The sequence below is a fragment of the Numida meleagris genome, chromosome 1 (assembly GCF_002078875.1).
Source record: "Numida meleagris isolate 19003 breed g44 Domestic line chromosome 1, NumMel1.0, whole genome shotgun sequence".
Lineage (NCBI taxonomy): Eukaryota > Metazoa > Chordata > Aves > Galliformes > Numididae > Numida > Numida meleagris.
This window is the reverse complement of record NC_034409.1, coordinates 12885146-12898235: the sequence shown is the minus strand read 5'-3', so window position 1 is coordinate 12898235 and position 13090 is coordinate 12885146. Positions and strand designations below refer to the sequence as shown.

At 38.6% G+C, this 13090-nt stretch overlaps 1 protein-coding gene across 2 annotated transcripts in view; it reads left to right on the top strand.

Annotated features, from left to right (window-relative positions):
• Positions 1-13090, top strand: part of RELN (reelin) — a 272240-nt gene that overhangs the window by 194461 nt on the left and 64689 nt on the right. For both annotated transcript variants that reach the window (XM_021384542.1, XM_021384541.1), the window contains exons 22-25: positions 2157-2269; positions 7444-7581; positions 8185-8371; positions 12397-12602. In XM_021384542.1, the coding sequence (XP_021240217.1) occupies positions 2157-2269; positions 7444-7581; positions 8185-8371; positions 12397-12602 (644 nt within the window). The remainder of the gene's footprint in view (positions 1-2156; positions 2270-7443; positions 7582-8184; positions 8372-12396; positions 12603-13090) is intronic.

Here is a 13090-nt window from a genome sequence, read left to right as displayed (position 1 = left end):
TTCAAACATAGTCCAGGGCAGTAATGACCAATGGTTTTCCCCCTTCTCAGGTGAAGTGCAAATAGCAGTGTTCAACACTATTTCCCTGTGTGGCTTAGCCCTGTCTCAGCACCAGTGTGAATAGCGCATTTGGCTGTAATTTGTGCTTTTGTCTTCCATCTTAGATGGGAAGCTAGAGTTTCTCTGACTTCAGCATGAACTAACAAACATCTTTCAGCTACCTCTGAGCAGGTTCAGAAGGTGTCAGGGAACTGGTCCTGATGCCTTTTCAGTGCCTGTCCTATACGTTCACAAAGGCATTTGAGTGTACATTCCAACATCTTTTATGAGCAATGAAACCATTTTCCTGCTTCATATTGTTTTGCCATATTTACTTTGGTGTGCAGAGTAGGGAAATGTCAATAACTGAAATTTTGAGCTTTACAGATCAAAGTAATGCTTTCTTTCCTTATACAGAATTCAGAGGAAAGTTATAAATACTATATTTAAAATGATTTTAGTGTTTTTAAATCTAACAGGCATCACCATGGCGTCCAAAAATAGTTCATGGTGGTAGATGTTTGGTGCTTTACTTTGCCATCAATGAAAGATCAGTTGCCTTCAGTTTTTAGTCCTCCTTTCCTGTCTCAGTGGAACTGAATTCAGAAAGAAGGACTCACAGCCAAATCAATTTCCTAATACCACCCAGTTTACTGTGATAAAATAGTAATAAAGAAGGCTGTTTGTAGTATGCTTCAAGGATGTAATCTGGCCAATACACAAAACACTAATTAATTGAGATGTTTGAAAGCCTTGTTTGCTTCACACATGCTGATCAGGTCCTATTTTCTAAGATCTTTTATGGTAGATGACTCAACAAAATATGCTTAAAATTTGCTGGAAACTAATCCTTTAGAAAATCTATTGGGAAAAAAAAACAGCAAAAACAACAACAAAAACAGAATAAGATATCAGATCTTCTTTTAACATTCTAAGATATTTGAGCAATAAAATTTTCTGTGAAATAACAATATATTCTGCTCTTCCTTATATTTAACTATATAAATATTCCCAATTGCTTTAACTACCATAGAGTATCATTGCTTTATTATTAGTTTCATAGCAAAGTATAACACTCGCACAGGAAAGTGACAGTCCCTTGTGTCTGACACACCTCATGGGTATAAGCCCAGCAGAGAAGACTGTGAGAGAGTTGGAGATGATCTGGAAGCAGCTACGCTGTGACAGTAGTGGCAGAATGGATTCCTCAAGTGGGTAGCCAGAAAAGTTACGCACAAGCTCAAATGCTCTGTTAATACTTCATCAAAGCCAAACTACAAAAATTTAGGGTGCTGTTCTGGCAATATATAAAAAAGTAAATGGAATATTGAAGAAAATAGAGTAACGAGGAAAGACTGGGTCTAGAAAATGATAAAAAGGTGGTATAATGGACTGTGTTCATATTTATTACAAAAAAAAAAAAATGATGTGACAATGATCAGATTTTCTGAAAAGAAGAAAGAAAATTTTGGGAACAGACCTCTCTGGGAGTCTTGAATTAAAGATTCAAGATAATAGAAGCAGAAGGAGCAAAATTGCATCACTTGCTTTTGGTATACAAAATTAATACATCTGCAGAGCATGGTAAGGGCCTTTAGATGCAGTTTTAGTGGACTTCATTTGGGTGCCTAAAACTGATGCTCTTGGGCAACTCTATTGGTTCCTACTGCTCCCACTGTAGAGAGAAAGACTGTCATTCCCAGGTGAGGCTTCACGTGTAGATCTCTAACATGACTGGTATAGTGGTAGAGAGGTCAGTTGTGTAGACTTATTTCACTGTACATTTGTAGACCTTATTCATTGGTGATGCTAGATGCTAGGGTGAGAATAATATGAAAATGAATTAGACACCCTCTTGGAGGAAAATAGAGTATTACTAGTCACTAACATGAAGTATACCTCTCTAAATGAGTCACGGGGGTTCATCCTGTCCTAAACTGTACTATTGCTAGTTTTTTGAGAAAATTCTCTGGAGTATCCCAGGATTTTTCTACTTCTGAGTTTTTCACTCTGACATCTGACCCAGATAAGCTCCCAGTTCAGTGAATGTTTAAACATCGCTTTTGTTCCTAACTCTGCCTCAACATTATCCTGGTTTTGAAATGTGTTATTTCAAGGAATGTCTTCCAAGTATGCCAAGCTGCCAGGAGTTTACCTCAGCAAGTATTTACCACTCCAGCGAATTTACTCAGTGGAGGAGAATCACTGTCCTTTTACCACAGAAGACTTGGTGAGTCTTTCTTTCTTTCTGTCTTTCTTTCTTTCTTTCTGTCTTTCTTTCTGTCTTTCTTTCTGTCTGTCTGTCTTTCTTTCTTTCTGTCTTTACATTGCTACAAAGATCAAGTCCCATGTAGATCATTCTCAAGACAGTGGCTGGTACAGGGGCTAACTAAAGTCACAGGTATTTAACATAAAATGCCTTCCTCACATCATTGGAGTTGCTGAAGTCACTAGAATCTATTGTTTAGGATTGTTTTTAATGTAAATACTGTGACTTCTAATAAAGTTCAAATCCTTTCACAAATAGTGGCTTCTCTTTAAATGGGCCACCGGAGGAAGTGTTTATTTAGATTGTTAATTTTTATTCTTAACATTCCTTATTGTTTACATCTCCAGACCGAAGCCTTGCATAAACAATAACTAATTATTCATTTCTGGGAATTTTTTACCTTTTGTTTCTTTTTATAGCATGTCTTCAAAAATAGCTTTTTAGAAAAAGAATCCTATTCACCTTACTGTAATAAAACCTTTTTTTGTCCACCCTAACGTTTTAATTTAACTAAGTTATTTGTTCTGTTATTTATTTTAAAAGCTTTACTATAATATACAACCAGAAGGTTGTTGTAAATCTCGCTAATTTTCACTCATTTCCTGCATTTGAGAATTAAATTATTCCAATTATCTACTCCTTGCTTCAGTTCCACCTAACAGCAACTATTATGAGAACTTGCACAGATTTGGTTGTCTTTGTGTTTTTCTTCTGTTGCCATTTTTTCTGCACTTTCCACAGCCTCAACATAACCAGCAATGGTATCTTCCTCCAAAACACTTACCATTCTTTCAGTATAGCCAAATTGCAGAATTTCATATTCACAGACAAACCATCAGAGAAAAAAATTGAATCTTTAAAGCGTGTCAAGTCAGATAATACCAAACGGCACGCATTGGCCTATAATTATAATGTACTAAATCTTACATGCTGATCTGTACCATCAGCTGTAAAATCTGTGGATCATGGAGGCACTTAGGAGTTTTAAAAAGTGTCTAGAATTTTGCAGGATCTATTCCAGAGTAGGCAGTTATTTTAAAATTAATTTATATACTCAAAGTAATTATTATACATTTTATAATTGATGTTAATACCAGTGTTATGGAGCTTTTATTTTTTAAGATCTAGTAATTTTCCTCAGCATATGAGTTGACAGAAGCAAGTAATTCCATTTTAATACAGAAGACTGTGAGGAAAAATTATGGTGAAATAATAGCAAAGTTTCCATTTTATACTCTGCACAAACCATAAATATTTCACTCTTTGTCTTGTATCTGAAAGGATTCCCATCTGTTATCAGAGTTTTGTTTGTAATTAAGGTACAAATTACCACTGAACATTACTTTGGTTTTCATAAAACACATTTTCAGTATGACTGTGCTGTGCTGCTGAGTAGTCAGGGTGAGGAGGAAGAATGGCTGTATAATCTCCACCAGAAATAATCTGATTCACAAAGCTGATCTCAGCCACTTTCCTTCTCACCCTCTGTGTCACCAGCAAGGTTTGGTCAGTCCTTGGGTTGTGACTGAAAGGGAATTTTTTCCCTTTTTGAAGCTACTGTATGCCACATATACAGTAACAAACACTGGGCAAGTCTCTGCTTCAGGTTTGCTAGTGAACATGTGACAGTTAGATTCCGTCTGGCACATGGCTTCATGACTGCCTCTCAACACCTTCTGTTCCCTTCCTGCTCACTGCAACAAGCACCAGCTTGTGAGACTTAGGTAATGGCCAGGAAAACCAGTGCAGAGATACTACCAAACATGAACTTGAGCTTGAGATCTTAATAGTCCCAGTGTCACCATTGGTGGCCTCAGTATGCCTTCACACTCTTACGCAGCCCCACTAGAATTTCCTGAGGTCTCATCCTTGCATGCATGTCTCTTTGCTGAGGGTTTGCACCTTTGGTGCATTGGAAGCATCAGGCTTTGTAACTGTACACATACAGCCAGAAAATTGCTTGTATCAGTACCTAGTTCTGTTGTAAAACTTTCTTGGTGTGTTGGTATTTTTGTGTGTTTGTAGATGTTCATCATCTGGCATACATGAGTTTATGTGGTCCTTGTGTTATCCAAAATTTGGTGCAGTAGGAAATCTGCTGCAACTGTGAGAGTTTTGTTGGAGAAATGAAATGTATGCACCTGCTCACTGAAATTGTATTGTACTTGAACTGAATATTTCTAACACTGATGAAAATTAATTTCAGTTTTATGGAAGGCATTTACATATGAACAGGCCTTAATGAGATACAAGCAGCTGTCAGTTGCTGACTTCATAAACAAATCAACACCTAATGACTGAATGAGAGTTTCAGGATAATTGGGTAAATGTAATTATGGTAACTCAGAAGGTAGCAAATGTAATTGTATCAAATACAAATTTGCGTTAAATCTTTAGTTTTTTTAATATCAGGAGAGAAGACAATGATTTTATTTTAATCACATATCTGAAAAAAAATTATAATAGAAAAAGCTTCATTTCGCTTGCAGGACATCTGGGACTCACCACAATTTACTTTTGCTCATGTAAAATTACAGGCAACAACAGTGACTTCCAGTTGACATCAATCTGATTTACATGTGGTGTCACCAGAAAGCCAAAGAACCTTCCAGTAGCATTTTAGCCTTATAGAAAAAGCTGAGAGGAAGTAGAGAATCACAGAATTGTTTGAGTTAGAAGGGACCCTTAAGGGTCATCTGGTCCAATTCTTGTTGAGGTATTGGAAAGATTTTGCTGGTAATAAAATTCTTTTATAACTCCTCAGTGCATGCTGCCCATTTGAGTAGGTGTCCATCCAATCTGTGGCGGTCCAGAAAACTGAAAGTACAGCTGACATTCAGCTTCTTATTCTCTTCCCTTAATTAACATGGATGTTTAAAATTGTTGATTAACATTTTTAACAGCATAATCCTCTTAAGCTGTTGTTCCTTTGCAATGCTGAGCAGTACTGGAAAGCTCTCACAAGCAGCAAACAGGACTGGCTTTCCAGCAGTGTTGCTTTTGCAGTGGAGACCTCAGCCTGCAGGCCTCGCCTTGCATCAGGCCTCCACCACCACCCTGTGTTCTGGGGGACAGGGATGTGTGGTGGTGAAGTTCTCTCTGAGAAAGACCTTTCCTTGCTTGATGCCCTAATTACTTCCACGTCACTCTAAATACCCCTGTGTTGGTACTCCTAGGCCTGCAAGGTTGCACACCTCTGCCCACACATCTCCCGTAACAAAAAACAAGAAAGCCACGGCTCCCATTCCTGTCACAGACAACATGATGCTATATTTTTCTGCTGGGAGGTCTTTTTTTTCCTTTGTCTGCTTTAAAGCCTTTATTTGCTTTCAGTATTGCTCTTTTCTTCAGTGCGCACCAAAGTTAATGCCCACTACCACAGCTCTCCAGAGCACAGTCTCTGTCAGAGCCCCCCGAGGCACTGTTGATGCTCTGTAGTGAATGTAAGCAACACCACTAAGGCAATGTGCTGGCTTCAGAGCACTCAGAAAATAAGCAGTGAATAATTATGGTGAATATTTACTGTACATTGTGCCTATTGCATCCTTAGGAATTCCTTAGTGGGAAGATTCCTGAAACTGTGCACTTTTAATGGATAATTCATAGCTCTTGTAATGTAATCCATCAATATAATGTATCCTGAGGGAGTATTTAATCTGCAGATCTGCCCCTGCAGATTAGCTCTGTAATGCTGTGAGAATACTTACAGTACTTTCAATATCAAACAGGTACTGAAAAAAGAAAAAAAAAAAAGGTCATTGCAATTAAACATCAAGCCCTTGGGCAGCTTCACTTGTTTTTTAAAGAAGTTCATATATTTGAATTCTAAAAAATTATCCAGGCATACATTAATTTGATCTTTGTATGTTTCTACTGTGTGACTGGCTGGATAACTGCTATGCCATACTGTCCATTTTAGCTGCCCATATCCATTCTTCCACTTCCAAGCATATGAGCAGGTGATTCAGCAACCTTTATCATGTTCATCTTAACATCTTACTCTAAATGAATTCCAGAGAGCGAGGAAGGGTTATTTTCCTAAGTTAGAATAAGAGCATTATATCCCATGCTGTCATATCGTAGCCATATGGCTCAGAAACTTGCTTGGAAAGAATCTCCTACTTTTTGTAGAAATTTCCTGCTTCTCCTCCTTCGCCTGCCCTTTCAGCCCTTGGCCAGACAAAGCCCATCCCAGGTACTGTCTGAATTTTTCTTTGCTGATGTTAGCTTTGCTTTCCCTATCCATCCCCTTTATAGCTCTTTAACCAAGCCTCACTTCCCACATTGCCTCAGACATCCCTTTTTTTCCCCAGATCCCATGCAGCCATCACAGCTCCTTGTGCTCCATCACAACGATTTCCCATTTTTATTTCACTTCATATGCAATATTTTTTCTCACTCTCCCAGCCACTTCTGCATGAGTGTGGACAAGATGGTGCCCATACCACCAGCTGGGTGGCATCACATTGTACCAGTTGGCAGTAGACCTTGGGAATGCTTGGTGGTGACAGTCTTTTTCAAAAACTGATGACTGTAATGTCACCATAATGTCACTAGCATAATCGAGTTTAGTATCATTGTGACAAAAATAAGTTTCTGTATCTAATAAAAAATGGTCAACTTTCTGAATGGAAATAGCCTCTGTTAAAAGCAGAGAAATGCTTAGATGCAAGAATTGTAACTTCAAAGGTTATTTTTATAATAGATATCATATGAACTCTTTTTACATGCATTGTACCCTATTAACCATCCAAAGATGTAAAAATCAAGTTCACACTCTTGATCCAACTTTCTTGTTTTGCAGCCTTTCACCCTCACAGGATGGCACTTAATAAAAATCTGATAATATTCATTGATAGATTTGTCTTTAAATAATGCGGCCATTAAGCATAAAGTTTCTGCAGCATCTCTGTAGTCTTCTACAGAAATGTCATTATTAACAGCAAAGTCTTTTATGTAACCCTGTGCAGTAAGTGACACCATACAGAAAGTTCATTTGTAAGACTCTGTCTTTGATTGTGTTAGTTTTTACAGGCTGGGCAATGACTGTGATGCCAACTTGACTCTTTATAGTTGCATTTTTTGCCTGCCATACTGTAAAGCATCCACATTAAAGCACTGTTATTGTTTTTAAGGTCCAGTGCCACACGCTTCCGCTGGAGTCAGTGTTACTACACAGCACCAGATGAATGGGCCTTAGACAACATCTACATTGGACAGCAGTGTCCCAACATGTGCAGTGGGCATGGCTGGTGCGACCATGGCATTTGCAGGTACAAAGCACTTGCCAATTTGACAGGCTACCACTATCTCAACACTTAAGTATTCTGCTATTTTGTGTACTTTCTTTTTTTTTTTTTTTGCTGTTTTTCTTATTTTTAGATTAAAAATGTAAAAACAAAACACACACACTACGAGGGCTAAGCCATTAAAACGGCATTAAAAGCTGGTTGTTCCACACCCAAGAGCCTGTACCCTTGGGAGATACAATGGAGGGACTCTCAGTGGCATGGGGATGCCCGCTGCAGGTGTCCTGGTGGGTCTCTGCTCAAGGGACTCTAGCACAGTGCTCGAGCTGTTTTGCTGGGTCAGAAAGATGTCAAGAACCAGCTTAGAGCTACATGGCAGACTCTCAGAGTTACTGCAATACCAAAGGCAGAGTGCTGCCTCCTGGCTTTAAACTTTCTAGACACTGCATCATTTTTTAAAGTAAAATATAGCTTATTTCCAGTTATCCAGATATTCTGTCTTGTTTCTAGCATCCAAAATTCCAATTCCTGAATTATTTTTTTCACAGGTAATTTTAAAAGATCTTAACTAATCGTGAGCATCAGATAAGGTCTTTAAAAGCTTGTTATGCTTATGCTTCCTTCTAGGTGTGACTCAGGGTTTCGGGGTACAGAATGTCAGCCTGAAAATCCCCTTCCTTCAAGTGTCATGTCTGATTTTGAGAACCCGGATGTCCTGAAGACAGAGTGGCAAGAAGTTATCGGAGGAGAGATTGTAAAGCCTGAAGAAGGCTGTGGGGTCATCTCATCTGGCTCCTCACTATACTTCAACAAGGTATCAATAAGGGACAGGAGAAAGGCATGTGGTAATGTCAGTTTTAATGGAACAGGATGGGGTTATAAGGAAAAGAAAAGGAAGGTAGCAGAAAGCTCTGAGGCACAGCGAAGCGCAGTATGAAAAGTGCATTACATAGCACAGCTGTGCTCTGCGGGTGAAAAAACAAAGCAATCCAAAGAAATAGAGAGTGACATGTGCATCATGTATCCAAGAAATAGCAAATGTAATGGAAAGAAGCAAATCGTCAGCATGCTGGGAAATGCACATATTAATACTGTTCTAATTATGCATGTTCTAAGACACAGTTCTTTCTCAGCAAACTCAACTCTTCGTTCTGTCGTGTTCTGGATGAGACATCAAGAAAGATTGGCTTTCAGGAAGGACAAGGAGATCAAAGAACCAAAACTAGTGAAAAAGCAACCCCTCCAGCATTTAGAAAGTGCCTGGTTAGCCTGCAGGAGAATACTCTTGTATGACTTGGATGTGTTACCGGAAAAAATAATGTAGTAAGAAAAAAATACACAGAATTCTGCAAAGTGATAGCAATCGTAACTAACATAAAAAGAGATCTTTATGATCAAGATGTAAGATTATGGGTTGTAATCACAGATTTGTTTTTCATTGTTGCTTCTCAGGTCTAGTTTTGTTGGGATGGATTTTTTTGTTCTTAATTGAAAGGAATTGAAAGGAAGAGTTATAAGTACAGCTTCTCTTTTAAGGGTTTGATCAAACTGCCACTGCTGTCATGAGAACCAGATTAGTCTCAGTAGAATAACCCAATGTGCAAAGCTGTGTAATCATGTGTTGTTAACCTCATTACAAAAATCTAACTCATCAAATAATTTTCAGCACTCCTACATAGTCTCACATCCACCTCCCCTGGAAATGCATCTCTGTGCTGCAGATTTCATAATAGACCAATCAGTCTAACTAGCTAATAGTGATAATTGGATTTTTTTATATAATTGTCTTATCTATTAGATGTTTCTCCTTCTGGCTCAGTTTCTTATGCCAGGTTTCTCAAAGAAGTTTGCTAAATTAGAATTAACGTGCTCTGATCTTTCTTCTGATTTCTGCTAAGGAGGAGTGAAAATCTCATTTAGAAATTCTTGGCTTCTTTCTATTGATCTCTAAGGGTTAGGTTATCATTCATTTCTTGAGTAGTAGCAATCTGTGTGCCATCAGCTGAAGGTGGCTTATTTAATTTCTGTTGAGGTTTTTGTCAAGGTGTCTAGTGGTCATGGTGATAAACATTGCAAAAATTATTTTCATGGTTGCCCGACAGTTCTGTATTGTTTTGGGAGCTCATATTCACAGGCTCTATTTTTTTACAGTTGCTCAGCTAGCCACTTTTTATTTGAATGTCTAGTGTTTGCTGCTATAATCAATCACTGCTATCAGAATTAATGTTGCGTTTGTTCTGCCACCCCTCTATCTTTTGTTAGACACAAACACACAGTTAACTGTAATCAATTATAGGTATATTTGCAATTAGCCCCTGCAATTTCTTTGAGGTTTTAAGTAACTCATGCCCTTTCTCAGTTAACCTGGTTTTGTGGTTTACTCTTTAGCAGTCAGAGCCAATTTGGAGTAGGGATGATATAGATATGAAAAATGTCCTCAAAATAGTTTTACAGCCAGATCTCAGTCAGATATTTGCCCATGGGTCAGTAACAGTATTGGAACCTTTTGGAAAACTTTGATTTGATTAAAACAATTTTGAATTCCTGTGGGTCTCTGAAAGCAAAAAAGTTGCGAAATCAAACTATCAAAACATTACCAGTGTCATGTCACAGTGCCTTGGGCCAGTATTAGCCATGTCAGGCTGTACAGGGAAGCTTGGGGTTACACCCAAGACTGACTGAGCCCATCTCACAGTCATGGCACCATCCAGGATGGCTTTACTCAGCTCAGAATATACAAACAAACAAACAAATGCAGAGAATATTCAAGACTCAATTAATATGGCTGTATCCTCAGTAGGTTTTCCAGAAATTAGTCTACCAGTGTGATGTGGCCTATTTGGTAGAGTCTATAAAAGAGACTGTGAAAACCGCAAATATTACCTTAAACATAAGCATCATTTTTACAACTTAGTCCAATTTTATCTTTTAATGCCTTTTTCCTGCTTTAAGATAGGACATTTTAGCGGGATGTGTTGTGATAGGACAAGGGGAAGTGGCTTCAAACTAAATGAGGGGAGATTTAGACAGGATAACTTTTAAGGAAAAAGTTTTTTACAATTAGGGTAGTGAGGCACTGGAACAGGTTGCCCAGAGAGGTGGTGGATGCCCCGTGCTTGGAGACATTTGAGATCCATCTGGATGGGGCTCTCAGCACCTTGATCTAGCTGTAAGTGTTTCTCTTCATTGCAATGGAGTTGAGCTAGGTTACCCTTAAAGGTCCCTTCCAACTTAATTCTATGATTTTTAGGTAATTCAAACCAGCTGGCATGTTGTCAAGTCTGCTCCATTTTGAGGGGGTGTTTTCACTGTTAATGCAATGCCAGGTTGTAGCTAGTTTTGTTGAATGCAGAAGGATGATCCCTGTACCCCCTCTCCAGCTGCACATTGTGCTTTGTGGCAGCACAACTGGGGCTGTACTGGGGCAGGGCTGTGACAGACGGGGTGCACACAGGGTGCTTTTGTAGGGACACTGCTCTTGTCTGCTGTCGTGTCTCACCGTGGGCACCATTGCACATGCCTGTTGCTGTGAAGCCCACAAGATCAGTCTCAAGCAGAGAGTATGAGGGGAAAGGGAGAACTGCAATTACAGTAAAAGATTTTTACTCCTTAGAGTGTCTTTTAGCTGAATATCCTCTGTAAGTACAGAGTGACCATATGAACCACAGTACAGATGCCCAAGAGCTGTTTCCTGCTAGAACTCAAAAACATCCTTGGAAATGCTATTCACTAAATTTTATGAGGCTATTTTTTCTCTCTGCTATGCTCACATAAAACTGGAACTAAATCCATAGGTTTTAGTTGAAAGACTGGCTTCATTATACTTACTAGGAGAAGAACCTTGTTTTGTGTATGAATAAATTCTACTCATGTGAGGCATGAAGAGAAAATGCCCCTCCCTTGTTATTGTATAGGATGAACTACACTGCTGCAAATCCTCCATGCACTGTTTTTGTAGAGGTAACTGTAAGGAAAACTGTCAAATGGGCTGCTGCCAACATGTGGGAAGGCTGCTGTCCGTGCAAATAGCACTGGATAGCAACCGGAGAAACGAATGCCACAGAGATGATCGTGGAACAGAGGACCTTGAGTGCCACTAATACAAAAAGACTTTGAATAGAAAGTGAAGTCACCCATCTGTGCCAGCAGAGTGGTCCTTGGACGAAAGTGACAGTAGAGAAAAAATGCTTAAGTGAAACAGAGAGAAGTCTATGCTTTTGGATGTTGTAAGGGTCTTGATGAAACAAGACTGGGTTAATCAGAGGCTAAAATATATGAGGATATTATAATACACAAGGATCTGATTATAATTGAGTTTGATTGCTGGGTAAATGCAAAACAAAAAATAAATGATGGTCAGGCTTCTGAGACACCGGCTGTACTTCCCTTCCCTGAAACACAATAGGCGTTATTGATGGTATAATTCCAGGTGACCCAGTAACACTATGCAGTGCAAGAGAAATGAGATGTCAGAAATACCTTTTTATTGCTTTTTATTTTATGTCTCCTGAAGGCATTTGGTACCATTAAGGAGTGAGGGGGAAAAGGAGCAATGAAAAAGTTGTGTTAAAATTGTGTTAGAAAGTTGTGTTGTATGTCGAAATGCTGCGTCTGCAATAATAAAAATTCTTGTGGGAACACACCAGAGAGATTAAAACCTATAGGATGGCCAAGGAGAACCGTAGCTCTAAAAAACAAGAAAAATCATGTTAGCAAAAATTCAGTGTCCTCTGTGTTCCTGTATAGTATTCATCTGTGCTTGACTTTAAAATATGTCATTTTGGAGTGAAGGTATCATATTCAATATTATCTTTTCCACCTCTTTTCATTTTATTGTAGGCTGGAAAAAGACAGTTGGTAAGCTGGGATTTGGACACTACCTGGGTGGATTTTGTTCAGTTTTACATCCAGATTGGAGGAGAAAGTTCTTCATGCAATAAACCAGACAGCAGAGAAGAAGGTGTGCTGCTGCAGTACAGCAATAATGGTGGTATCAACTGGCAGCTGCTAGCAGAAATGTATTTCTCTGATTTCAGCAAACCCAGGTAAAATTTTTGTCTAAATTAAATCAATTATATCCATATTGCCTCATCTCTTTAAGAAAACTGTTTCTTAGTCAATGTGAACGTGAAGAATCATTTCGCGGTATAGTATTTAAAAGCCATCCTTATGTGGAAACTCTTCCAGGCTGCCACAGTAAACCCTTGTCACAGTGAAGGAAAAATCTTATTAAAGCAGGGCTTAGAAAACCTGAAGATAGCTCGCCAGTGCAAAATGAAATTGCAATTGTTGGTATAGCTCTAAATATGATTTCTATTATCATAGCTGATTTCTTGCAGTATGTAAATATGTGAATAATTTTATCCTCACACCTTCTCATTTTACCTTCAATACACAATGTTTTCAGAAGGACTATTGAAAACTTGGAAAGCTCTTTTTCTAAAAGTAATCTTGGCATTTGCAAGTATAAAACTGTTTAACTTTACTTTGCCTCTAGTTTGTCAAAATTACAGGAAGCTTCCAACAAATAAGG